The sequence below is a fragment of the Falco biarmicus genome, chromosome 5 (genome assembly GCF_023638135.1).
Source record: "Falco biarmicus isolate bFalBia1 chromosome 5, bFalBia1.pri, whole genome shotgun sequence".
NCBI lineage: Eukaryota > Metazoa > Chordata > Aves > Falconiformes > Falconidae > Falco > Falco biarmicus.
In genome coordinates this window covers 35,219,775-35,247,429 of record NC_079292.1, presented here as the reverse complement: position 1 = coordinate 35,247,429, position 27,655 = coordinate 35,219,775, and the positions used below count along the sequence as shown (strand labels likewise).

At 44.3% G+C, this 27,655-nt stretch overlaps 2 protein-coding genes across 5 annotated transcripts in view; one reads left to right on the top strand and one right to left on the bottom strand.

Moving 5' to 3' along the window:
* Window positions 1-4,162, top strand: part of KCNMB4 (potassium calcium-activated channel subfamily M regulatory beta subunit 4) — a 28,484-nt gene extending 24,322 nt beyond the window's left edge. The window contains exon 4 of the transcript XR_008821963.1: window positions 491-4,162. The gene's annotated coding sequence lies outside the window, so the exon portion shown is untranslated. The remainder of the gene's footprint in view (window positions 1-490) is intronic.
* Window positions 4,163-12,555: 8,393 nt separating this feature from the next.
* PTPRB (protein tyrosine phosphatase receptor type B) overlaps window positions 12,556-27,655 on the bottom strand; it is a 69,113-nt gene continuing 54,013 nt past the window's right edge. For all 4 annotated transcript variants that reach the window (XM_056339647.1, XM_056339648.1, XM_056339649.1 and 1 more), the window contains 6 exons: window positions 27,107-27,241; window positions 25,368-25,490; window positions 24,984-25,147; window positions 23,047-23,182; window positions 20,061-20,181; window positions 12,556-19,022 (listed from right to left, as the gene is read on the bottom strand). In XM_056339647.1, coding sequence (XP_056195622.1) covers window positions 19,000-19,022; window positions 20,061-20,181; window positions 23,047-23,182; window positions 24,984-25,147; window positions 25,368-25,490; window positions 27,107-27,241 — 702 coding nt within the window. In that variant the 3' untranslated portion in view covers window positions 12,556-18,999. The remainder of the gene's footprint in view (window positions 19,023-20,060; window positions 20,182-23,046; window positions 23,183-24,983; window positions 25,148-25,367; window positions 25,491-27,106; window positions 27,242-27,655) is intronic.

Genomic DNA, 27,655 nt, shown 5'->3' with positions numbered 1-27,655 from the left:
ATGCAGTTTGCTATGTATTCAGGCCTTACTTGACAAATTAAAACTGTTTTAAATTGGGCAGTCAACACCTGTGTGGGTCTGGTACAGCGGCGGGACAGTGTGGATTGCCTGTTAACAGAAGAAACATGCAATGTAAGCATGTTTGCTCAGCATTGCAAATACGGGAGCTTCCTGCTGAATCTGTGCTTCTGCAAACTTTAGCCTATGTGACCAAAAATATCTTAAAGCCAAGAATAAACACGCAGAAAAGGAGACACCTAGAACAGCATTTAATAAGAAAAGAAAAAAAACTGAGGCCATGGCTTATATTTAGACAAACAGATGAAAGGAAGCACAGCAGAATTCTTAATTATGAAGCATGTTGTATTATGCAAATATTTTCTTGCAATCCCTGACAGAAATCCTACAGCTGAAGTTACCAAAAAATCCACTTATTTCTGTGTGTGACCTCTTCAAGAATCTAAAGCTGCTTTTTTTTTTTTTCTCTTAGCATGGAGCAGCTGCTATTCCTCCATTAACTTTCAGTCAGAACCCAACCCCTTCTCTTTCTGGCATCTTAAGAGGTTGCTACACCGACGTGTCAAGCTAACAATCCTTGCTGCAGAAAGCATGAGCGGGAAAACCTCGAAGGGAGTATGTGTGCAATTAATCATACTGCCTTGTCAGGTCACAGACCTACTAAATGAATCAATCCCAAAGTTTGATATTTGAGAGGCTGTGCAATTTTCTTTCTGGTTTGATATGCTAGCGTGAATGCCTCCATTACTTGCACTGCGTTTAATTCACAGCTCTTTGGTGGTCTAATGGTTTTAAGCCTCATGAGTCAAGAAATCACTTTGCCTGCATTGGATGCACGGCTGGAGATGCAATAAGAAGACAGTGAGTAGCCCATTAAAATAGATAGCCCTAATTTGGATGTAAAATTTTATTATAAAGTACATTGACATAGCTGTAAAATAACATACTCACCTACAATATACAGTTTCCAAACAGCACATACAGCAATCAGCCTGAGGTAACTCTCACAGAAATGCAGTAAAAGTTACTTAAATCACATTTGGTATTGCATTAAAAAAAGAAATCTGCCTGTAATTTAATGAGCTATTGCAGTGTCAAACTTTACCTTCAATAACATAACCTTTTCATAACTTTACAGCTAACATAAGATTTATCTCTTTATTTGCATGCCAGTTGCCATTCACTAAAAGCAGTTGTACAAAATCAACTACTAAGCTCTTTCATGTAACTGTTCAGCAAGTGACAGGAACTGGTGGTTTCTGGACAAAATACTTCAACTGTTTGGACCCCATACAGCAGGATCAATTCAAAAATTGATGCAAGCAGCTAACATTTTGTTTCAAAACCCCCGAAGAGCCAATTTCCATTTCAGGCCATTTCCATTCCCTCACTGTGGGATTAGGACAAATCCAGATTTCAGATAAGGAGTAATTTTTGACCATACCTATCAGAGCACATGCCAATATTGAAGTCTGTGTCTTTTCAATACACACACACGGCTGCATTTCAGTTCGATGTATTTCAGCGCAAGAATGCAACTTCAATGCATTTCAATACAAGAAATGCAGGACCCTACACCGAAGGTTTGTGGGGCTGCAACCTGGATTGCCCCTTTCCATCCTTACATCCTTACAGCAATCTGGTCCTGCTCATGGTACCCACAGGCAAGGGGGGAGAGCGGTCGCCCCCTCTCCGCTGTTGTGCCTGCCAAGGCTGGAGGCAGCATTATCTCCAGGATGTAATATTTGGCATTTTCTGGGGGCCTGGATATTGGGAACCCTGTCAGGGTGTGGGGCTGTGGCGCAAGAGCACAACCCGGGTATGTCAAGGAGCGTGCTCCTACCTAAGGGCAAATGCAAAACGCTGGAAGGGACGTGGGTTTGGCAAGTGAGATCTTTTGTGAAATTAAAAGGACTGAACTATCTTTTCCTGCACTATTGCTCTGAAGAATAATGTTTCAGATGATTAAAAACTAACCGTGAAATTGACTGGAAGTCTGTTTTTAGGCAGGGGGAGACGAGTTTGGAAGGACTGAATATACAGCAGTCAGTACATCTAAATGGCAAGTAGCCTAGATCCTATTTTTTTTCTAAAATGTAATGAAAAATGTGTCTGATACCATAGAAAAAGAAATAATATGGAAATTCTGGAGTTAGCTAACATCTCTTGCTCTTGATGGATTAATTTTCATTCCTAATTGAAAATACAGAGTGTATGCTATGAATCTACATGTATCTGGACAAGTGAATTCCAGGCAGTAAATGATTCTGGTGCATTAAAAGCAAATAGTGTCCTGTGAACTTTGCTGCTTTTTTTTACAGCCAAACTGGAGACTAATGGAGACATATACGGGAAGCAATACACTGTAGAGAGCATTTTAAATAATGCCTCAAGATCTTATTGAAAAAATAATTTAGATCAGGCTGGCAACAAGCAAGGGGAGATTGAAAATGGGCTGCAGAACTGTCAACACAAAGCAATAATGAACAGTGAGATACTGAGCACAGGTGTGGGGTGAGGTGTCTCGGAAGCTTTATTTGTAATATGAAATGGCAAGGTACAGGGCAAATTAATTGAATTTTTTTAAAATATGCCAGATCAGGAGGTTTGTGAGCTCCGGTTTGATGGGCAGGTGGTTCAAAATCTGAGGTACTAAAAATATTAGCAGAAAAATAAAATGTCTTTTCTATTCCTGAAAAATACAAGGTAATAAATGAGGACAGGAGGGACAGAGCAAATATAATGTTTAGTGGGAGGAGACGCCTTGGCAAGCAAAAACATGACTGTAGAGCCTTCGGATAGTTGCCTGACAGCACGCTGGTGTGATTGCTGCTAGCTAACCCCGACACTGATGACATTTAGCTGGTGTTTCAGACTGAAACTGTTGCCTTTTTTCTGGTAGCTCTCACTCAGTGACTTCTTAGGGGAATATGGGGTTACCATGTTGGTTTTTTCAACCTGTTTCAACCTATTTTTTTAACCTGTTTTTCTCAGAGCAATGTGTATTTCCCATTCTTTTTATGGTAAAATGATTGGGACGTTTAAGGTAGTGTTGCATGGTATTTTTGCAGTTCAGGCAGTTTCTGCTACCTGAGCCTGCGTGTTGGGCACAGCATGGAGGGGGGTGGAGCTGAAGCTGGCAGAACCTGGCAGCAGCAGGGGTCTGCTGGCTTCAGGTTCTGTCACTGCAGCATCAGGACCTTCACACTGATTTTTCTTTCCGAAAAACAACACTTTTCTGCTGCAAATTCCTGCATGGCTGCAGAATCCTTGCCTAAACTCTTTCCCAGAGGAAGGAGTTTGCACAAGTGGATGCAGCAAGCAGAACATCATTGAGGCTGAACATCTCAAAATTTGCTGGAGTCAATGTCAACAGGTTTTGGGTTAGGTTGCTTTTTCCTCCAGCGATATTTTGGGCATAAATGACATAGTCATGCACACAAGTTACTTGACAGTAACCTGTTTTCCTTGCATACAGGACATCCATGTGCACCTAAGGAGTTCTTAGTTTGAAAGGTGATCAAATTTAAAGGTTTAGGCAAAACTCCACATTTCAAGTCAGTTTTTAATGACCTACTGTTTAAATTATGTCTTGACCTGTCTTGAGACTTTGTGGTAATTTATTTTTTTTTGGTCCCTAATATCTCTACAGATTTACAGCCCATTTTGTAACAATAGAGCAGCTAATGTATGGCTGCATAGTGGAAGCTCATTGCAGTGTTAACTGTGCCTCCAAGATGGATTGGGAGTTGTTCCTTCCTTCCACCCTGCTACTGGAGTGACGCACATATTCTTTGATTTCACTCTGTTGCTTCCTTCTTAAGCACCCTTTCTCCAGGCACACAAATACATATGTATTGTGCAGTAAAGGTTTACCAAACTCATCATTATTCTGTATTCATGCACACTGAGCTGTCTCTCTCAATAATTAGCTTTATAATGATCAAAGACATTCTGTACCAACTTGCATTCCTCCTAGTTTTTTTGTTTCTCTATCACTCCTGTCTAATGCTTCTTATGTTGCATTTTCAAGGTTGGTTTTATTGATAGCCAAAATAAAAAGGCAAAACAAAAGTGAAAAGCCAAACTGATTAATTCTATATTTATTTTACAAATACATATTAAAATTAACTTTTTTGTTGTGTTTGATGTACATTCTGTGCTTTGCTAAATAACCTTGAAGACTGTGTTGCCAAGTCAAGCATTGCTATTAGTATTACTCATTATGTAGCCCAAAAGTGCTCTGATAATTTGGCCCTCTCCATTTAAACGCTACCTATTATCCCCTATGAAATCTCAGAAAAACCCCACGTAATAAGTTCTGCAGTCTCTCTGACAATGAAGGATTTGCTTCCCCTTTCAAGAGAGTAGATTTCTGGCAAATGTGCGGTATTAAAATCTGCTCCGTCCTTGGGTGAGGAAGAAGAGGGCTGGCAGCACAGTTATTTTTCATAGCATATTTCAAACAGGGCTTTTAATTGGACTGTAGGTCTCCTTGCATCCCCGGGAAATGGGCATTTCTTTTACAGGCAGCTGAACTGCTGCCTGCAGAGGTTAGGTGTTACGCAGAAGGTTGGGCAGTGAAACAGAGACAGGTATGAAGTGCAGGGATCCTAGTTCCTCAGTCTCTACCCCAGCTACTAGTGCAGTTTCTTGTCCTTTGCTGAGAATGTCTCCAGGAAGATGCAGATTTTGTGCTGGGATTTAGCATTTCTGCACATCAGTGGCTCCACTGAATTCTAACAATGCTCTGGGGATGCCAGTTCTGCAGGCCAGGACGTGCGATTGCAAGTGATGGTGCTTGCTTCTGCTTCCACAGCAAGCGCAGGACAAGAGTCTGGCGATGAAGTGGTGGTTCACTAGGCTAGCAGGGGATGGTACTCACACGCCTGAGGGAAGGGAGACTGCTTTTCCTCCCCTTCCTCCCTGTCCCCATTGCTTTATTCCTTACTGTTCCTCTACACAATGCCCTCACAGTTTGAACTAATTTTCTTTGAAGTGCAGGCACTGCATAACTCATACTTTTGCCTGCTATCCCTTCCCTAAACATCTGCCATTATTTATCCAGATGGTTTAAACTCTTTATGATCAATTTATTAGTCTCTGTGAGAATTACCTCCAGCTTTGTGTGGAAATATACGCAGTGGAGGAAACAGCTGCCAGCCGTAGGGCTCCCTTAGCTCCTCTTGTGATGGTTTTCATTACAAGGCGAACTCCAGCGCCGTTTCAGAGGGTGGGATTTGATGACCGTGCCACTTTCCTGGAAAAAGGCTGCTAGCAGCCCCATCCAACAAGCTAGCACAATCTCCTTTACTATCTAATTTTTGAGTGAAGACATTTTTAATGCTGATCCAGAGGCAGATGCCGTTGGCAAACCCCTTTGCTCAGCTACAGTGGCAGAAAAGCTCTCCTTCTCCTTTCCCGCTGGGCATGCAGCAGCTGGGAGGCCGCAGTGGGCTCCCACCATGTGGTGCTTCTCCAGCAGGCTTGGGGACATGGCATTCATGCTGCCAGCAGCTGTGGCACCTGGTCCTCGCCCAGCCCTGCCCTGTCAAGTTCACGTTGTGTTCTTAACTGTAAGGAGGACTGTGGGAGAATGGGCTTAGAGCCCCACATAGATTAATTAATGTTCTGTTCTTTTTTTGTGTCATTCTGCCTTATTTTTCAGATTAGTGTTAGGCTAAACTGCCTCAAGATCGCGTCTTGCCCAAATCCCACATTTCCTACTGCTGACGTTTATCAGGAACTATGGTTAGGTCACACCAGCTTACGTGGCAAATTAGACCAGCCACAATGTTCAGGAAAAAGCTTGATTTTAATACTTAATTATGAATATCAAGTTGAAGGCTAGAGGGCCATTCATTTTTTCTGGTTAAAGGCCATTGCACAAGCAGCCTTTTGAAGTCCAATTACTTCAAGGCCCATATACCACTCAAATCTGCCTATGTCTCTGCCGTAAGGTTTAAAAAGCACCACTGTTTTCTATAGCATCTTGCATGCCATCTGTTTTCCAAATCACTTTCCCCAGCTGCATAATTTAATTACTGAGATAAGAGCCAGAGGGGGGAGGATATGGAGATGTAGGTAAGGGAAATTTGTTTGTGAAGCCTCTGCACCCAATTATCCCTTTCAGTGTGCTGGTACTAGAAGATATAAAGTAGCATTTCAGGAGCAAATGGGACCTGGCCACATTAACAAGACCCTCAGCTTCCCCATCTTCCTGGAGGAGATCCATGAAGAGAACAAAGTCGCACCACGCTGGGCTTTCATGCACTTGGCATAACACAGGGCGTGGACCAATATCCATCCTCCTCCTGCTGTCCAGAGCTTTTCTTTCTTATTCACTGGTTCCCTCTTCTTTGAGGCTGGTTCCCAGCCATCGATCATACTTACATCTATGGAAAAGTCAGTGCTAGACTCACTTTTTTTCAAACGCATTGTTCTTCACAGGGGCAGGTGGCCAGCTGGGGACTGAGCTGGGTGGGAGTCTCATTTTCTGGGGGTAAGTCATGCTCTGCCAGAGCAGCTGGGCTAAGGGAGCAAGAAAAGGTCCAAGAAACAAAACCAGCGATGTCTGACAACCTGTGTCCTGCCAGCCCACGGCTACATAAAAACCTCAGATGGTCTCTCCTGGGACAGACCAGAAAGATTAAAACTAGCCATTTGTTTTTGTTGATGACAAGGTAATTTTAACACAGATCACTTCCCTAGTCTGTTGCGCTGAGTGGCAGCAAGCAGAGGGATGCAGGAACAAGTGGGTGGCACAGGGGCTGGAAGGGAGGAGGCTGGGCAGAGACACTTCCCTGGGGACAGCTGCAGCTTACACAGAAAATTCAAGTGTGGTTTTCCCTGGCAAGGCTGAGTGAGGCAGGAGTGGGTCTCACTTTGGTAGGAGGACCTACTGGGTCATGTGCATGTTCTCCCACCCACACCATGTGATCTCAGCAACTCAGCCCCCAACTCAGAGCATGACAGGGTCCAGCCCCTGCAATCATACTGTACGGTCCTTCACAGGCTTTTCTTTTACCTGGTCTCTGATGGTGATTCAGATAGAGAAGGGATTTTTTAAAAAAAACATGTCACCATAGAGCTGGTGGTGGTCTTTGGTGGCTTTATCCTTCTTTCTAGCTGTCTCTCCATCCCAGCATGTGCACTTTTGTCCACTGAAATGGACCCTAGATAAAAGCAGCAGAAGTTCACTCACCATATTTTCTGTGTGTTCTCCTTTTCCTCTAATGGAGTCAGTGCAACAAGATGTTTAGGTCTAATCCCACCAAAGCAAACAGAAATCCAAGCTGAAAAACATTGTCAAGTCAAAGAACTGAAATTTTCCTACCTGCATTGGTTCATTAACCACAACATACTTTACACAAGCTCTTCCTTTTGTTTTTTCCCTCCTTCATTTTTGCATTGAAATTTCTGGCATCTTAAAGGCAAGGTCTCAGCCACCCTGGGAGCTGTCAGAGGGGACTGGGGGAGCTGCTTGTTCACCAGAATGTTTACAGAAAATTTGTCACATCTTGACCAGATCTAATTGGCATGATGTGGAAAGAAACAGGCTCCTTGGATATTTTTAGTGCTCTACAACCTTTCTAGCACAGATCTGTAGGGCATTAATTAATTCCAGTTGTCTGCCAGTTCTTTCTCTCAAAGTTAGATTCTCACAAATAATTCAGCTCCAGGTATCTTTTGGATCCAGTGATAACAGGATGCTGGCATTTATCATGTGTGGTGTCTTGAGCATGTATTTTCTGATCTGTTTGATACTTTGGACATATATATCTCTTTATTGCCTTTGCAAGTATCCATCTTTTTCTCCTAGCGGTTTCATTAATGCTACTTTAGGCATTGACAAGCGAGAGAAATGCCCCCAATTAACACAGAGACCTTTCTGTAGCTGTCCTTTATTTGCATAACATTTTCTTCCCTAGCCAAGCTGCATGAAGCATTCTGACCACCTTCACTTTGCTTTCTGCACCCAATTATTTTTACTCCGTGTTTTTACAGTGTAGCTAGGCTCATACCAAATCTATTTGAGTAGCTTTACTACACGCCATCTGGTCTGTGTTTGATTCTCCAGGAAGTTTGGGCTTTCTTATCCATAATGCCACTGGTCTTTTTTTTAATTTCAAGATTCTTTACTCTCTGTGGGATGGAAAGCAGAACTGAAGGGCCTTCTTTATGTGCTGGCTGTGCTACGACATCAGACTTGGTCTAGGCGAAAACCACATGCATTTGCCCTGTGTATCCAATAGTACCGGGAAAGACCTAGTGATTATAGTGGGAACAGATAATTTTAAAAACTTCTAATATTAAGTTTGCCAAGTAAAAATTATTTTCCTAACTTTGCATCATGTGGTAATGCAAACAGATTGATTTGAAACGCACCGCCATACCTATTGACATATATGTGCGTATCTATGCCAAGGACAGAAAATTTCTAAAGGAGTACGTATCCTCTGTCAATTCCTTCATGCTTTCAGACTGATGCAGGGATCTAGTGCTAGTGCTGGCACTATTTTCCCCCAGCACCTTGCTACTCTGATGATTAGTGGAGACATTTCAGCCGCAGATCTCTGGGGATCACCAGTAGCAGTCCTGGGGAAGAAGCTGAACTAGTGTGAAAACTGGGCTAAGGTTTTACTTTAGTGACAGACCTCTGAGTGTGACTCCAGAGGTCATTGCTGAAATTAAGCTTTATTCTGAAAATGTGGAGCAACTCCTACAGAGCTGCAAGGGTCTGAAACCCCCATGAGGCCCCAGGACCACCTCCACTGAGCAGGGTGAAGATGCTTAGCTCCTAGTCCATCCTCAAATGTGACCGGGATACAGGGATAGTAACCAGTTCATTTAAGCCCATGGATGTCTACACTGGGCGCTGTAGAAGTCTACTAAGATGACTGCTTTGTCAATCTAACCACTTTCTGTGTCTTTCAAGAGAGGCATTCCTCTGGGGTATGGGTCTTCCAAACCCCTTCGGCTGCCTGGGGTTAAGCAGTCATATTGGCATTTTGGGATGATTACCCTGGACAGGTAGACATCCCTCTGCTGGAAATGTTTCTCTGTGGTCAGATGGAAACACCCCTGGTATTCATTCTTTCTCCACAGTCAATGACCTTCTCCAGAAGGTACTTCGGACCTGAGATTCCAGAGCTGATTGCCACAACAGGTTTGGGGAGATGGAAGGAGCCAAGGTGAGTCATTGGCTTGGTCAGCGCCTCTTGAGTGAAGCCTGTGCAGGGCACATAGAACTCAATACTATCTAGGTGCCTGGCTCCCACATCCGAGGGACAAAGTTATTTTTTCTGAGCTGATGGGAAGGCTACAGCTCCACTAGAAGTGACAAGGACTTAATGAATGTATGTTGTTCTCCACAAGGAAGGACCAGACGAAAGCCAAATTTATACTCCTGGTAACCCACCAAAGGATTTTAATGAAGGTTTTATATTAGCCTGATCATCGGCTTTCTTCTACCCAGGTGTTGGACCTATGCAGAAGGGTGCACTTGAGCATCGCTCATAGAAACATGTCTAGTTTTAAGGCCTGATGCAGACCAACCCAGCTGAGACAAATACATCCAAAAAGCATCCGTGAGAGCCGTGCTGTGAATCAGGGCTGCTGGGAGACACGTAACCCCAGGAGGGGCTCGCTCAGCTCACTCAGCTCACTGCTTTGTGCCTGTGCCCCACCTTTTAGAGAGAACAGTTCTTCCCCTTGAGCAATGGGTGAAGATTTGTAGGGGCAGAAATACCTGGTTTGGGGCCCTTTCCTGTGCTGAGAAGAGTCAGATTGCAGGTCTCAGGTGGCACCTGAGGACAAGGGTGTGTGGCCTCACTGCTGTAGGGAGAGCAGGAAACCTCTGCCTTTATCCTCAGTAAGAGGTGGCTGCTCCAGCTGCTCTCCGCTATTGATTTGGCACATAGGCAGGCCTGGGTGCCCAAACACCAAAGACAAGCAAGGACACGGCATGTAGTTTGGCAGGGATTTTGGCATGAGTGCGGGGAAGGCCATGTACAAAAATATCTGGCCCAGCTGCTGCAGCACTTGCCAGCAATGCTGGCCGGCCAGCATCCGGCTGTGCACAAGGCCACGTTGCCATGCCTTCCGCCCAGCTCTTGGCCACGTCTTGTGCTCTTGGCCCTCTGAAGCGTGCAGGTCCCCTCGAGCCTGGGGACAGGGGCAGCTGGGGGGGTGGTGTGCCCCCGCGGGACGGCATGCAGCAGTCACAGACGCTGCCGGCCAGCAGAGCCAGTGTGTCCCTGTCGCGCCTCTGCAGGCACCCCCACATGCCATGGCTCGGGGATGGAAGGCCTCAGCAGGGAAGGAGGAACCGAGCCAAGTGCCGAGCCCCAGCCAAGTGTCCTCATTGTTTCCTCTCTCTTTCACCCCTGAAGCTGTGTGCACCCACCTGGAGCACCTCTGTGGGCTAAGATGTGCTAGGACACCCTTTCCTGCCAGGAACTTGGGTCAGGAGAGGTGGGGAGGGAAGCCTGTAGCTGGGCTTGGTGTGAACCCTCCCCATGCTGATGGTGCTGATGACCCTGTTTGGTCAGTGACATCCTTTAGGGGCACTTTAGCCTCCTTTGGGGACCCCAGAACCTCTGCAACAGCAGAGCCGTAGGTGCTAAGGTTATGTTTTGCCTGGAGACTTAGAGACTTTGAGGTCTACAGAAATCTTTGCCCTCTTGGGCCTTGGTACCTGAATGCCTGCTCAGTGCTGCTGACTACTCCATGCCTCTAGGAGCAGGGGCCACCCCTCATCCCAATCAGGGCTGCTTGTTGAGGTTTCGCATGATGCAAATGACAGTTAGCACCTAACGTGGGTATGAAGAGGATGTCAGGCACCTGCAGGAGCCAGATACCAAAAAGCATGAGGCACACGTGCCTGTTCTTGCAGATAGAAGCACCAGCGAGGGCCCCAGGGCTGTTTGTGCCTGAAGACCACCCAGCACCCTGGAGATAGTGCCCACAGCCGTTGTGTGATAAAAACCAGCAGATCAATTCAAAGGGACAGCCACTGGCAACTCGGTGATCAATACAGCCCAGCCACTGCAGCAGTGACCGTGGCATCACTGCCACCCCCACCCAGGGCTCAGGTGGCCGCGCACAATATATTTATGTTTATTTATGACAGCCACTGTGCATCCCCCCAGCCCCACATGTCACTGACCCTGAGAGCAAGGAAAAGTGGGTCTGGCTTTTGCAACGTCTCCAAAATGCGACATTTTCCACAAATTAATTGGAATGCTGGTTTTTTTCTCCTTTTCTACTTTTGCTGCTGGTTTTTTTTTTTTTGTTTGTTTGTTTGTTTGTTTGTTTTTTTCCCAAAGGCTGGGATTGGTATTGACCCTAAGTAATGTGCAAATGCTTGGTTAGTAACACTCGAAATTTTCACTTGTGGTATTTGCTGACACATCAATATAGCCACATTGTGTCTGCCATGAGACATTGACAGCAGTAGCTATTTCCAGGGTTTGGGAAACCAGCAGATAGTGAAGATCGGGACTGGCAGAAAACGGCGATTGTGGTATAGGAAGTTACTTACCAGACAAAACAGCCAGCTCACAGGTATGAAAACTAGGTACAAATCAGGTCCATTTTATAAAAATAACAACTAGATTCTGGCAATATTTTAACAGGAATGAACCATCATGTTCTTGCTAAACTAGAAGAGACCCGTTGTGTTTCAGCTTCCTTGCTGTAGTATATAAAAACATTTGCATTTATTCTTGTCTGCAATGCTGGCTATGTTTCTCCTGTGTTGAAATATTAGTGGTACATTATTTTATCTTTATTACTGCTCTTTTGCATCTACATTGGCTTCAGGACAGGGTACAGCTCAGAGATAAGCTTTTATGTCACAAAGAGAAAATCTAGCAATTCCCTCAGCCTTCAGTACACATCCCCTCAACAAATAGCTCACAGTACAAAATATAAGCTAATAAATCATTCCTTCTTTTAAATAAACAGAATTAACTTGTCCTAAACACTTCTGATGACAAATAAGGAATAACTGAGACACAAAGCGCTGGCAATAAGCATGCTACTGCCAAGCACCCTGAGCCCACAAGAATGCTAATGGTTTTTAAGCATTGTGGAGAGAGGGAGGGGAAGAAATACATTTGTTAAAAAGCATGGTTTAGATCCTCGGGTGGTAGGCAGTGATGGAGCTCCAATGCGGTGTTAATTGGTACAACTGCCTGGCAAAATGTCTCTAAAATAACAGGCACTCAAGTTCAAAATGCACTGTTGTTTCAAATACCCATTGCATAACGCAGACAGTATTTGGTTTATTAAAGGGGGAGAGCAGAGAAACCGGGGAGGCAAAGGGAACTACGGTATCTTTCCGCATGGGCACTAATCCAGCCAGCGGGCAACAGCAGAGCCCCCGTTCCCCCAAGAGGCTGAGTCTTCTGATGAACTTAATGTTCTCTGAAGACCGTCTCACTTGAAATCAAACTCACTTACGACCTTTTCTCTGAGCAGCAGGACAACAAAATCTATAATGCAAAGGCAGTCACACAGAAGACAAGGACGTGATTTTTTGTAAATGAATGTTTTATTCATGAACTATTTATAAAAATGTGTAAAATACATTCAAATATATTTGATTTGTTGACTGTAGCTAAAAATACAAAAATATACTTAACAAATGCATAAATTAAATTGACAATAGTAGCACAATTCTGTGTTCACCCAGTGTTTGTTAGGAACACAAATATAAGTAATTATATAGCATATGAGAATGGAATGTGTCCTGAAGATGTTTTTCAGACACTTTACTCCAGGCACTGGCAAAGAATTTACGGCTAGCCACATTTCAAAATTGTGGGTTTTTTCACTATAACATACTACCCTGCTGTAGAGCAATACACGTTTAGCTACCTGATGTTACTTACAGTATTTCCTTAGCTTTCAAATACACCAAGAAACCACTAAATCATCATGCGTATCAATCTACCAGCATCGTTGACCCTGCACGTGCCTAAATTCCACAGTATTTGCTAAATTTAGCTAGTCCCCAGTTTCCAGTATGTCCTGCCAGTCTTAGAAACCAAATCCTGGTCTGAACTAGCTGTTGAGCTGCAAGGCTACTGACAACAGACCAGTTTGCTTTGGCCATAGTGGCAGTACCAACAAGTCAGGAGTTTGACTTTGTCGTCCTGAAAGGGACAGTCGAGGGCACGAGGTCCACAGCGAGCTGCCTAAGCACTGGGGTGCACACTCATCTTCCATCCCAAGTTGCAGCCTCCTGGGACTACAAATCGCAGAGCTCACAGCTCCAGAGCTGATGACAGGGCCATCAGGGGAGTGGTAGTCATTCGATATGTTGTTTTATTCACACAAACTGTGTATCTGATACACTGAAAGAAATCTGAATAAATGTAAGCATCTGCTACGCCACTCCTTGGTAGCGAAGCTGTGGCTGCAGTAGGCTGGATCTCTGGGATGTCAGACAAGTTTCTCTGATCTGTGGCCCTGGGAGGAGATGCTAATACAGTGATTAGATGGTTACTGTTCTCAGCCCTCTAGCCCATACATTAACATCCAGGCTGAGGAGCACAGCTAAGTGCTCATGTACTCCTATCTGCCTAGTATTTAACTTTTTGTTTTCAAAGTCAAAGCGTAAATAACTGTATGCAATACATAATATAAACTCAAAGCTCACACATTTTCTTTTCTCTGTTCTACAAATGAAAGGAAACTCATAGTATATTATGGCATAAAACAATATTTCTGGCAATTTTAGGCACGCATATAAGCTGTATAAATAACTCTAGCAGCAGAGAAAAATGTATAAAGTTGCACTTTTATGACATCTTCACAGTATGCCTATTTCTCTCACCCACTTTTGTGTTCCACTAGTAACAAAAATATCATTTATCAACTCCAGCTATGCAAAATTTTTTTCCCTACAATCGGTAGTGGATCTTGTAATTGTATTGCACAGATTAAAAAAAAAAAACAAACAAAACATTTATTACATTTTTTTCATTATTAAATAACTTTCAATACAAAAATTTGAATTAACCTAAAAGCCCAACCCTGCAAGTGCTTCAGAAGTGGAATGGTATTCTTCAGGCAAGCATACCAGCTGACTTCCATGAAAGTACTCAGGTAGCTTTATGGATAATGCAGAGATTCAAAGGACTGGGCTCCAAGTGTGCAAATCTTAGCTTATGGATCAGTGACAACACCAGCCTTGCTTTATAACATTATTATGGGGAAACATCAAGAAGGGAATTCTGAACATCATTCATGGACATTCAAAAGAGAAACATCCTCTTCAGTGGAGGATGTCCTTCTCCTTAAGAGCTGTCTTTGTTCAGTACACAGGCTCCTTCAAGTCCATTCTTGTTACATTAATGTTTTCCCATCAGTCCTGTTATTCAGCTTAGAGGCACAGTAAATATAATTAATTATACTGATAGCAGGTGTCTTATATTAACAAAATGCTACATAGATACTTTTTACTTATTCTTAGTGGATCTACACTGGTTTTACATGAGCAGAATTGGCTAGAAAGCAGAACCAGAGCAGTAATGTGTGTACAGTCTCACACGTGACCTATCTAGACAGAGTGTAAAGCTGCTCAAGAGCATTGTGCCGGAGTGTTTAAGGTCATCTGTCATGTTATTTAAGTGATGAGGAGGAAGAAGCTTATGAACTGTATCCATTATTAGCTGAGAGAAAAGATGAAAATAGCTGTCTGCTATTGCATCATCATTTTGGGTGCATATTTGTGAACTCTGTAGGTGCAGAGAGGGGAGCTGAGAAACAACGTTAAAATAAAAGAGCAGAATGATGTGTGTCTTTCTGAAAATGAAACAACATGCATACATAGTATACAATCAGACTTTTGACCATATATTGTTGAGCCATTTCCATTTCCCTCAGTATAAATGACACAGTGATATATAATGTGAAATAATTTAAGGTACATTTGGTATGTCTTCACAGTGTAATTGTACTGCTGGTAACAAACATGGTGATCTTCGTTCCTCAGCTACCACTGCAAAAAGAAAGGACTAAATGCAGTGCACGTAACAAAACAGCAATTTTAATGATGCTGTAAGTTCATCTGTTATTAGCAGGGTCAACAATCAATCTAAAGCGGCCATGCTTGTTTGTCCTTGCTCGGTAACCTACAGTCTATCTAGCAAACAAAACAGAGAAAAAAAGAGGCCTGCAGAAAATTTGCATGTTTCCTCACGGTTTTGCTTAGGTTTGCCTCTGTGAAAACGGCTTCCACTATAATGCTAATTCCCTTCTTCAGTTGCCACGAAGGGTGGTGAATCTTGAGGTTTGTGTGGAGCCAAAGAGGATGTACAAGAGGAAAGAGCAGTATTTTCATACAGAGACAAGTAAAAGGTTAACCAATCTTACATGTTCTGAGCAGCTGTGAAAGCTGGTGAAGAAGGACACAGAGAAAGCGGAGTTACTGAATGCCTTCTTTGCTTCAGCCTTTACTGCCAAGGCCAGCCCTCAGGTATCCCAGACCCTGGAAGCAAGAGAGAAACTGTGGAGAAAGTAAGACTGTCCCTTGGTTGAGGAGGATTGGGTTACAGATCATTCAGGCAAACCTGACGCACAAATCCATGGGCCCCGATGGGATGCAGCCCCAAACACTGAAAGAGCTGGCAGATGTTATTGCTAAGCCACTCTCCATTGTCTTTGAAAGGTCATGGAGGAGAGGTGCCCGAGGACTGGAGGAAAGCCAAGGGCACTCCAGTCTTCAAAAAGGGCAAGAAGGGGGACCGGGGAAATGACAGGCCAGTCAGCCTCACCTCCACCCCTGCAAAGGTGATGGAACAGCTCATCCTAGAGCTCATCTCCAAGCATGTGGAGGAAAAGAAGGTTACCAGGCATAGTCAGCTTGGATTCACCAAGGGGAAATCATGCCTGACCAACCTGAGAGCCTTCTGTGATGGAATGAGTGGCTAGGTGGACAAGGAGAGAGCAGTGGATGCTGTGTACCTTGACCCCAGCAAGGCTTCTGACACTGTCTCCCATAACACCCTCGTAGGCAGGCTCAGGAAGCGTGAGTTAGATGAGTGGACAGTGAGGTGGATTGAGAACTGGCCGAACGGCAGAGCTCAGGGGGTTGGGATCAGCGGCACAGAGTCTACCTGGAGGCCTGTAGCCAGCGGCGTTCCCCTGGGGTCAGTACTGGGTCCAGTCCTGTTCAACTTACTCATCAGTGACCTGGATGAAGGGATGGAGTGTACCCCCAGCAAGTTTGCTGATGACACAGAACTGGGAGGAGCAGCTGATACACCCGAAGGCTGCGCTGCCATTCAGCGAGACCTGGGCAGGCTGGAGAGCTGGGCGGAGGGGAACCTGATAAAGTTCAACAAAGGCAAGTGTAGGGTCCTGCACCTGGGGAGGGACAGCCCCAGGCACCAGCACAGGCTGGGGGCTGACCTGCTGGGAGGCAGCTCTGCGGAGAAGGCCCTGGGAGCCCTGGTGGACAGCAAGCCGCCCACGAGCCAGCAGTGTGCCCGTGTGGCCACGAAGGCCAGTGGGATCCTGGGGGGCATTAGGGGGAGCGTGGCTGGCAGGTGGAGGGAGGTGATCCTGCCCCTCTGCTCTGCCCTGGTGAGGCCGTGTCTGGAGTGCTGGGTCCAGTTCAAGAGAGACAGGGAACTACTGGAGAGGGCCCAGTGGAGGCTGCAAAGATGATGGGGGGATGGGAGTATCTCCCTTATGAGGGAAGGCTGAGAGAGCTGGGCCTGTTTAGTCTGGAGAAGACTGAGAGGGGATCTTATCAATACATACAGATATCTCAAGGGCAGGTGTCAAGAGGATGGGGCCAGGCTCTTTTCAGTGGAGCCCAGCGACAGAACAAGGAGCAACGGGCACAAACCGCAATGCAGGAAGTTCCATCTGAATATAAGGAAAAACTTTGTTACTTTGAGGGTGACAGAGCACTGGAACAGGCTGCCCAGAGACGCTGTGGAGTCTCCTTCTCTGGAGACATTCAAAACCTGCCTGGACATGATCCTGTGCAACCTGCCCTAGGGGAGCCTGCTTTAGCAGGGGGTTGGACTAGATGATCTCCAGACATCACTTACAACCCCAACCAATCTGTGATTCTGTGAAAGGTGGCTTCTGAGGCATGCAAAGATAATAGGTCAAGAAAGGCTGAGACTCCAGATGCAGTAGGAAGGAAGAGTAACTATCAGGCTGTTGCCTTCTCTCTAGGAAAGCCAGTGTGACATGGATGTTCATAGTCCTGGTGGTTTGGAACCATTTAAGAAAACTATGTCAGAGCTGCCTAGCTGATTTCTTTAGCCATCAGCAGGCTGGCGTTCCTACCACAAGAAGAGTACAGCTTCAGTAAGTCATGGTATCTTGTAGTCACAAGTAGTCTTGGCTCAGGGTCACAGCAGTTCCTCAGTTAGGCACTTAGGTGTATTGGCTAATTCTCAGAAGACCTTCAGAAATATTTATTTCTCTCCAAAATAAACGTGGAATTTAGGCACTTGACTTCAGCAGCAGGCTGTTTTCTCTAGGTAAAGTAGGGGCAGATATATGAAAGGAGAACTATCAAGCCCTTCCTTCTTTTTGTGATGGAGAAAAACTGTGTACTGCCTTTTCTCTGTTTGAATAGTGTTTTATAGAGACAAAGAAAAGCTGAACAGTGTTCAGTCCTTTGAATGAGAAGCCTCTTTGCAGAGGAGAGGGGATGTGTCTTAATTCGCTTGGCTGGGCAGAACACCTGGTGAGTGCTCTCCGATTGTACTTGTTACTTATCACTAAATGCTTTGAGTCATCTGATGATTAGCACAGTCCTGCCAGCCTACATCCTCTGGTTTAGTGATGAGCCTTTCTCTGTTCCAGCTGCCCCTGTGGTGGTGACATCAGGCAACATCTACCGAAGCGGAGGAGTCTTTCTATGAGGACATGGTGGGGCCATGCTCTCCCTTTGTGAAAGCACGTGGCATTCAAAGACCAACACTTGGGCCAAGGCAGCTATGCTGCAAGCAGCTTAAGGCCGAAGCCAGTTTAAACTGTAGGAAATATACCATTATCTGTCTTTATTTCAATACGTTTATAATCTCTCTACTTTCTTAGCTGTCATGGTACAGCATTGTTTTTAGTGAGCTGCGGAAGTTGCCAGACTTCACACCCTTAAAGGTCTGTTAACATGAATGTCTGAGGTGTTTCCTTGAACACTTTTCGTATTATAATTATATGCATGTGAAAATGCACAGACACAGGCTGTGGTCTGATTCTGCTCTCTTAAACTAGTGTAAAGAAATCAGAATGTGACCCGTCTCCCCTCAAATCATACAGGGGGAAAAAGGCCTGCTAGGCTTCATGGCAGCATATGGTGTTTGGTATTTTTCTACTATGTCACATTAGACTGAAACAGTTGCTTCTAGTGAGGTGGACCCTGTTTTGCTCAGATGTTAATGAGTTCTGTAAAAAGTATGTCACTGTGTTATGGGTTATACCCATTTTTTCAGATCAAAAAAGCAGTAAGTTTAAAGTGTAGAGTAGCATTGTAACTCCTACACAGGACTACTGTTCCCTTGCTTAATAGTAGCTTATCTCATCTCACAAACATTGAACTAGTTAAAAAAAAATGAGGTTCTCCTTATAGGATTTTCCTGTGTGTTATATGCCAATACTGTCCTAAATGCAGCAGTCCTGGTAGCCATACAATTTAAAATAGTTTATGTAGAACAGTTCATAAAAACTGTGATGAGAAAAAAATAGTATTATCTGAAGCTTAATATTAATATAAACAATATAGAAAAATACATATTTACATAATGCCAAAATACAATTATATACATTAATATCTATTACACTTAAATTATATATCCTTTAAAAAAATCACCAGACCAATAAATTATACACAGTCTCAACAGAAAAATCTGGCACCTTTCTGTTGCATGAAATACATAAAAAACCCCAAACAAACCCCCTAGTTAAAAAATGTGGTCATGAAAGCAGATGTCTGTAACATCCTTAGTGCCTTGAATAAACAGCATCTGAAAGCAAGGAAAATTGAGATTAGAAAAAATAAAACAACCCAGGTGGCTTCATGTTCAGCATTGCCAGCTGACTACAGTGCTCTGAAAGGTAGCTGTGTGGCAGCAATGCTGGCTGGTGACTGATGTGACAGCTGAAGAACAGCTCCTACCTCTGCTTTTGTTAGCACTCCCAGCCTGTGAAGCCCTGGTTATTTCAGTCTTTGACCTCCTCCCAAGCCTGCTCTACCTGTCGATGACAACTCTGACTTCTACAGGCTAGATCAAGACAATTATTTTGATTTCTCATCATTTAATCTCAATTCCTAATGTTCAAATTTGAGGAGCTACCAAGATCCTGCTGCCTGACTCTGAAAACTTGTACACCCCTCAGGAATCAGCTCTACCAGGATACACAGGCCACCTCTGCTTACAGCTTCTCCAGACCGGTCCTCTAGCCATGAGAACAGGAGGTGAAGGGCAGTGCTAGTGCCAGGTTTGTTACTCCTGCAATTCATATCACCAAGGGACTGGATGCAGGCTAGGAAAAAAAAGCCTCAGGGATGGAGAGTTGAGGGAAAGAGAAACAGCACAGCCTTGGACACCTGCATTATTCGCTCAAAGGCAGATGGCAACTCTAAGGCCACCTGTATAGTCAGCAGCAGCCAAGGGTGAGTCAGGACAGAAATCGAACTCCATGAATGACAGAAGAGCCCAGTGAGCCCAGCCAGTGGCCTCAGCGTGCTTAAAAGCGGATGGTGTAAACACTAGTGAAGTAAAGGAAGAAGCCAATATCATGAGAGGGAAGAGGTTCACTTCCCCCAACAGCACAGGAATCGTGAAGGGAGAGCATGAAGGTAAGGCAGAAGCAGGAAGAGATATTACAATGACTACTAACAGAGGAAATAAAGATGCGATTTTAAGGAGTATTGAAGATATGAAGGTCCAGGAAGAGAACAAATATCAATGGCAGGGGACAGCACAATTTCCCCCCTCAATTACATTGTCAATGAGCTATTACATTTGGAACATTTCACTTTTAGATAAACTTGCACTTACCTCTGTGATATTCTGGATTCACATTTTCATATATTGGAAACAAGGGATTTTCCTGCTCGCTGCGAAGTTTTCTAGCTCTTAACACATCTCTCACACATTGATGTAGATACACATATTGACACTGCAAAGTAATATTTTTTTAGTCAATCTGGGATATTTTGTGATTTTCTGCATTGCGAGAAATCATTACAGGCTAATTCCCTCATGCAAAGTCAAGGGTGGTGTTAAAAATGAAAATACACTTCTAGAATTAATCCCCTTTTCACACTAGTAATACAGTAAACTTTTGTGATCACCTGTTCTTAGAAATGCTACCAGTAAAACATAAATGAACATAATATATTTTGACAGACCGTGTCATGAGTGAAAGCTCTATCAACTGTAAGGTATAATTTGTCATGATGTTGTGTTGGATAGCTACTGCTTCTGAATGCTCTGGTATAAAGTCTGTGTAACAGAATTAATATGTGCAGGGAAGCACATACAAGAGAGAAACATGTTTTGTTCTGAAAAGAAATCTTTTCCATGGAATGTTACCATAATATATAACTACTTCATATAACTTTGATGAAGCTGAATTTTCTACCATGGCACCCAAAAATTAGGCTAAGCATTTTTATATATCAAGGTGTACATTTTTAATATTACTTTATCTGAAAGACATAATTCCCCCAATAAGCATATGCATATTCTCCCCCGCCCCCCCATCTTCTTTACCTATTTTTCAGAAGAAATTCAGCTATTACTCTGTGCATTTTTCTCAGTGCTCTGGCTCTGGGAAAGTGAGGATGGCTGCTGTTATGCACATATGGCTGCTGTCTCTGCAGAGCAGAATCCTGCACCCCACCCACCAATTCAGTGGAAAGTTGGCCAAGGCACGGAGAACCCCTTTGGTAGAGACCATTTGGGACTGAAATGGTAGACAGCTTCTCTACCTGTGTTACAGCTGCTGTGCTGAGCCTACTGCCTTTTGAGCTGATGGACAGAGTTTTCCGTCTTTAACAGCTTTCAGCCAAGTCTAAAGCAGAGGCAGTGTTCTGTTGCTGCTGTTTTACTGTGACTGCATGATGTCAAGCAGGATTGTGCTATGACCTCTGGCTGGAGCACCTCATTGCAAACAGTCCTATCTGCTGGCCTGTGCTCTCCAGTGGGATTTGGCTTCCATCACATCAACAGATGGGGACCTAGCTGTTATCTCAACCCCCAGACAGACTGTGGAAGCCAAGACATGAACAATAACACCAGGAACTAGGGTCTTCACACATACCAAATGGAGTTTGTGGAGCAGATCTTTTCTTCCCCCTCTCCCCACCTCCTTTACTTCTTCTTAAAAGATGTGTAAGAATTACTTCATAATTCACCGCTCATTGCAAACTTTGAATCATCATAAAACTCCAGGATATATTTGCTTCATTTTCTTGCAGGAGCATGAGAGATAGTATTGCTTGTGCTCCAAGCTACCTTGATGAAAGGCTGTTCCAAATCAGAAACCATATACAGATGCAACTGACAGTCCAGATTAATAAGACTTGTTGAGAATACATCAGCTCAGTGGCTGTCCACTGACACAGCCACATGGTCAGTCTACAAACACATTACAGCTCCAGTGGGGCGAGTGAGTATGTGTGAGCTGCAAAACCTGTCTCTGGGATGCTGACTGTGAATTCTTCCAGTAGTGGGACTGGTTACAGTGGGGATCTGGGTAAGAGTTGACCCACTGCGGGTTTGGGGCAGAAATGCATGTAGTGCTGGTAGTGGGAAGGTGGGGTGTTCCTTACCATTGCTGTAGATGTTTTGCTCGGATCTGGCTGCCTTTTGACTTAGATGTCATGTCAAGCTCATGCTAAAGGTGGACTTTGTATCACACAACTTCAGTTGTCTATAAGCATGGTGTCACATTTAGGCTTTTGAAGTAGTTGCCTCTTTTTTCCAGCTAGGGGAAAAAAGCCACCCTCCCGAGATACCTGTCTGCCTTTGCTGACTATGGCTGATGGGAATGTAGAAGGCGAGACAGACCTGTCTCTGAGGATGCCCAGACCAGGCTGAGAATCTGTCTCCCCTCCAACAGAAGGAGTTCTGTGATTAAGATAGTTCCAGAAAATCTTTATTTTGCATTCCCAGTTGAGCCTCTCTTTATACCCATGTGTAACTTTTACATCTATCAGAAAGTGCTGTCACCGATATTTTAATTTCCAAGTTGCAACAAAGAGCTCCATTAGTATCAAGCTACAGGCATACTCATCAAACTTGTTCTGATTCCTCTATTAACAGTTCGCAGGGAAAATGTAAATACTGCCTCCACAACTCGCCTTTATTAAATCAGCTCCTAAGTGTCTAGCTGCTATTAGTGTAATGTGATTTTCTTGCAGCTTTAAAAGTGCAGAAAGAAATCCCAAACATGTACTTTTTATGCACTTCAAGAATAAATGTACTTGCTTTTGCATAGTATCTTAGGAGAATGCTGATCAACTTTCCAATACCATTAATGAAAATGACAGAGCAGCTCAATAAAAAATGAACTGCAAAGCCACAAGGTCACAGTGCTTAGAGTTTTAAAATTATGTACATCTAATTTTCTCTGCCCTCCATTCCTTTTCCCTATTATGTCGATCTGTCTGGTTTAGATTTGTCTTCCAAAGAATTCCTGAAGGACCTATCTGTGCTCAAAGCTCATTTACTGGACACTGCACTAACACAACAACGTGCTGTTAAGTGTCTGCTGCATAACACTGCTGGGGTGGTTGTGGGCCACTGCCAATAGGAGAAATCTATAGGAAGCATAGCTATCCCTTGTTATGGTTTGGGTCCACTGAATGAGAGACAATGGAAACAATCCTGAACTAGAAAAACTCACAGAGCTAAAACATAACTAATTAGTATTTCACAGTGGGGTAACTGTGAAGTGCTTTGAGAGCTTTTAAGATGAGAGAGTGATTATTATATAGTGCAGCTGGTGTTGCTGTATTGTAGGCTATGCAAAACTTACCTCTGTCTGAACCATGTGAACCCGGTGAAGTCTTAGATCATGCACTGCTGCATAAATATCAACAGTGTCCTTTGAATCCAGCTGCTGCAGAATTCTGTCCAGTGCAATGAATGTGCCAGTCCTGCCAACACCAGCACTGGAAAAGAAAACAACCCGAAAGATTTAAGAGGAGATGGATCATAGCAATCAAGATTTTCATGTGACGCTTTTGTAAAGTTCAGATCTCCAGGGTGAGAAGCTCACTTTTCAAATGGCATCTCTGGGACTTCAAACACTTCATAGTGGCATTTGTTTAGGAAGGAGGAAAGGATAGCGAGGGTAGAAGTATCTCTGCTACTGCCTGTACTGCTTTCTGCTTTGCATTAACTCAGTCATTGAGATACACTGGGAGACTGCACCTGACTGTAACTTTTAAACCTCTTCTCTGCAGGCATGAACCAGTAGACTGGATCATAAAAGATCAGTTGGCTTGTGCCTCGTGGAAGGACAAAGCAAGGCAAAGTATCCCAGAATCCCCAGTAGCTGAAATGCTGGGAGGTTAGGTTTGGAGATAGGTAGCCAACAGTAGTGATGTAGTAGACATCTGATACATTGCAGCACATGATTGCATTGGGTCTGGCTGAGCCCCATAGCAGCCCTCATAGTGCTGTGCTTTGTACTGATAGCTAGGAAGGTGGTGATAACTCACCAGTGTTATGAGTACTGCTGAGCAGCGCTGGCACAGCATCAAGGCTGTCTCTCCAACCTCCCTCACACCCCCCTCACACCCCAGCCTGGTAGGCTGGGGGTGGGCAAGACCTTGGGAGGGGACATAGCCAGGACAGCTGACCCAAAGTGACCAATGGGATATTCCATACCATATGACATCTGCTCAGATATAAAAGCTAGGAGAAAGGAGTGGGAAGGGGAGCATTTGTTATTTACAGTGTTTGTCTTCCAGAGCAACTGCTATGCATACTGAAGCCGCTTCCCAGAAAGCGGCCAAACATCACCCACTGATTGGAAGTAGAGAATAATATCTTTTGTTTTGCTTCACTTCTGTGTGCACAACTTTTGCTTTTGCTTTATTAAGCCGCCTTTATCTTGACCCACAAGTTTTTTTTAATCTTCTTTTCTCCCCCACTGTTCTGCTGAGAAAGAGAGCGATAGAGCAGCTTGGTGGGCAGCTGGTATCCAGTCAAGGTCAACCCACTGCAATGATGTACAGGCAGACACAGGCAGGGTAATATGAGATACATGCCTCGGCCCATATAATGGGTGGAGGGGTCAGATGCAACATTTAACCAGTAGCAGTGAGAGATACAGCACTACACTGCACTCTCACTTTGCAATCCTATATTCTGCTGCAGCTGGCCAGTGGATCATGGAGCAGGCAGTCCAGTTTTGCCTGTTTTGTATATGTGTGTAGGGGTGAATCATGGAACAGAGGAAAAACTGCAGCCCTATGGCTGCCAGAGATGGCACAACAGCAGGAGAGCATGAGAAAGCAGAAGGAGAGGGAGTCTCAGTCAGAATGGGGAAAGGATGGATCCACCAGCTAGTCTCAACATCCATACATAGTCTGATTCACCCCTGGGTATATCTTACCTTTTCAGAACACCCCTTCGTGATTCAGATGTTGGGCTGCAACAGCAGTACACAGGTAGTTTCAAGAATGCAAAAGCTTATGAGCAGTGGCCACTGCGGACAACTTTAGTGCTCTCCTGCAGTCCCAGAAAGACACAGTGGTTCCCCTTAAATAATTTTTGGGGCATCTCCAGGGTGAGGTTGTGAGCAACTGCATGTGCTTTGGGAACACTCCTGTGATGTATCTGGAGACTTAATCCCATCAGCTGTCTCTCAGGTTCTGTGGCTGCCTAACAGGGATGAACATTTGGGATCTTCCCAAGGGTATGCACAAAGGCTCTGTGCCACTGACCTTTTGCTGCTGCACATACCTGCAGTGCACAATAGTTGGTCCTGTGTCTGGGGTCCTGTTGATATAATCCCTTACAGTTCTGACAAACAGGATCAGGGACTGGGTGGTCTCCGGCACACCATGATCTGGCCAGACAGTGTAGTGGAAGTGACGAATAAGCCTCGTTGAGTCAAGCTGCTCTTCCTGTTAACAAAAGTGTGGGCCATCAGAACAGGCGAGAGGAGGGGACACATACAACATGCACCCTCAGAACAAATGCTACTGCTACCACCAGAGATGAGCTGGGCATGGTGCAACTATGCTACGGTGGAAGAAACCTTCCAAATTTAGCCTTACAGGTGTTTTCAAGCAAATTATTATTTAAAAAAATCAAACAACAAACAAACCATGAACACAAACATACACTGCAGATTTTAAACTCTCGTATTGTCCACTCTGGGAGCACCGATTCAGACAGCATCTCAACAATCAGGTCTCCATAGTACAAGGAATCCTGGTCAAGGGGCCAGTAGTGGTCACACTTCACCTGCAGACACACAGAAAAAGACAGATACAGTGTGAGTAACAGCTATAAACAATGCCTCCATCCAGCACTGGCAGAAGCACACTTAGACCTTCTGTGCCTGAGGACAAAGACAGAAACGCAGCAGCTGAATTCAGAAAGAGACGCCACTCCCTGCCATGTCAGCTCAACAAACAGGGCCTTGGATGGGAACAGGCTAGGATGGGGCTAGGAAGTGGAAGTTTGCATCATAGATGTTTGTGGTGGGGGCGGGGGGGACAACAACGGGAAGTGTTGGAAGAAGGGTTTGCCGGAGTCAAGACGACACTCAATGAGTTATGCATCTTGCTCAATTTTATTAGTTTCTAACACTACTTATATAGAACCGATACACATGCATATCCGTAAAGCAGAAACATAATTGGTTAGTAGTCTCTAAACGCACGCGGTTCTCACACCCCTAATTATCATGACTAAAGTAAGCGTTCTATCCATGTAGCTAATTGTGTTGCTGTGCTTCAGCCTCGTAGTTTGTTAGTCCCTATTTTCCCATACCAGTCCCCATCTTTCTTGGCCCTGCACCTGCTTTCCCAGCAGCTGTAGCTTGTTACAGCCACGGCCTGTTGGCACAACATAATTACTCGGTCTCAGGATTCAAGAACAGCTCAAGGCTACCTTTCTTGTTAACTTCAGCACAGCAACTTCAGTACAATTCTGTTTACAGGCCTATTCTAATACCAGGCCCGGATTGTGCAGATCTTCAGAGATTCTAAGGCCATGCTTCTGCAGCCATTCTTCTACAGGGAAGCACTTCACTGATGCCCTCTTCATGATGCCATATTTTCTGCACCTACTCTTCTCACACATCTGCTTGGATGAGAGCTAGCCTTCCAGTGCCCTCTTGCCCACCTCTTGCTGAGACATGACAGTGGGTCCCACTTAGAGCCAGTGAGGTGCAGAAGGAGACAGGAGGCATCCTGTCCTGCATTTGCTTTTGCCATCTCCTCAAGAAACAACGGTAAACCGAAAGGAAACATCGCCATATGTGCCACTAGATGATCGCTACTTCATCTCTTTAACCTTTGTACAGATCTGGTCCCTGTCTTACAACGGGTGCAGGATGTGGTCATACATGGGGAGCTAGATTGCTGAAACAGCTAAATAACCTACCTACACTTGCACTCAGTAAGACTGTTAAGTGTGTGAGTGATCTCTTTGCTTACAACATTGGGGCTTATGTATCAGAGAGAATTCCATGTCTTTAATGATCAGCATTTGCTCTCTAGAGCTTAAAGTAGTCGTTGATGTGATAAACAGACATTTTTTGCTGGTGGTTGTCCTTTCTGCATGCTTAAGGGGATAATATTAGTAATAGTGAGCCAAGTCCCGGATTAAAGACCAGAAGCACTGAGCTCTGCTCATAACTCTAGCCTTGATGTGTCGCATAATCTTGGGATGGTCGTCACTGCATCCTCACTTCACAGTCTTAATCTGTCTACAGTCTTTAGATTATACCTCTTATCTCTTACTGTACATCTCCTTGACTGAGGCCTTTGGCATTAGTGTGATGCAAACAATAAGCGTGAACTTTTAACAGATGTTAGAACAGTCATTAATAATAAAGAAGAGTCACTGCTCACCCGGCCCTTCTCAACACACTGGGTTACCATGACAACATTGTGAACATTTTGCTCCCAAGCCATCTTCCAGAACTCATCTTTGGTGCCAGGCAAAGGGCCCTGAGTTGCTATGTATTCCCTGCGGAAATTATTGCCCTGCAAGTAAAGAGGACTCCATTAGTTTCCATAAAGGCAGAAAAAAAGAATTTCTAGCAACTGAACAAGCCATGGGGTTACAGCCAGGGCTCTGCAGCAACAGTGCCCTTGCTGGGACAACAGTTTTGAGAGTGAAGCTGTTGTGTTGGACCTGGAAGCAGAAGGCTGGTTGGAGCAGAGAGAAGGAAGAGACTGTGGCCTTGTATCTAAATACTGTTCCTTTTGTGGCAGTTAAAGCTTTTCATTGTTCTATTGTGTTCAGCACAGTCTCAAGCAATTTTGGAACTACCAGGGGGTTTTGTTTTATTTACTGTTTTCAATAAATTAGCTGAGCTCTGGCTTGAAATCTGGATTGCTAAAGCCACCGCTGTTATCAATCACAACTCTCTGGCAAATGGTATCATTTTAATCTCA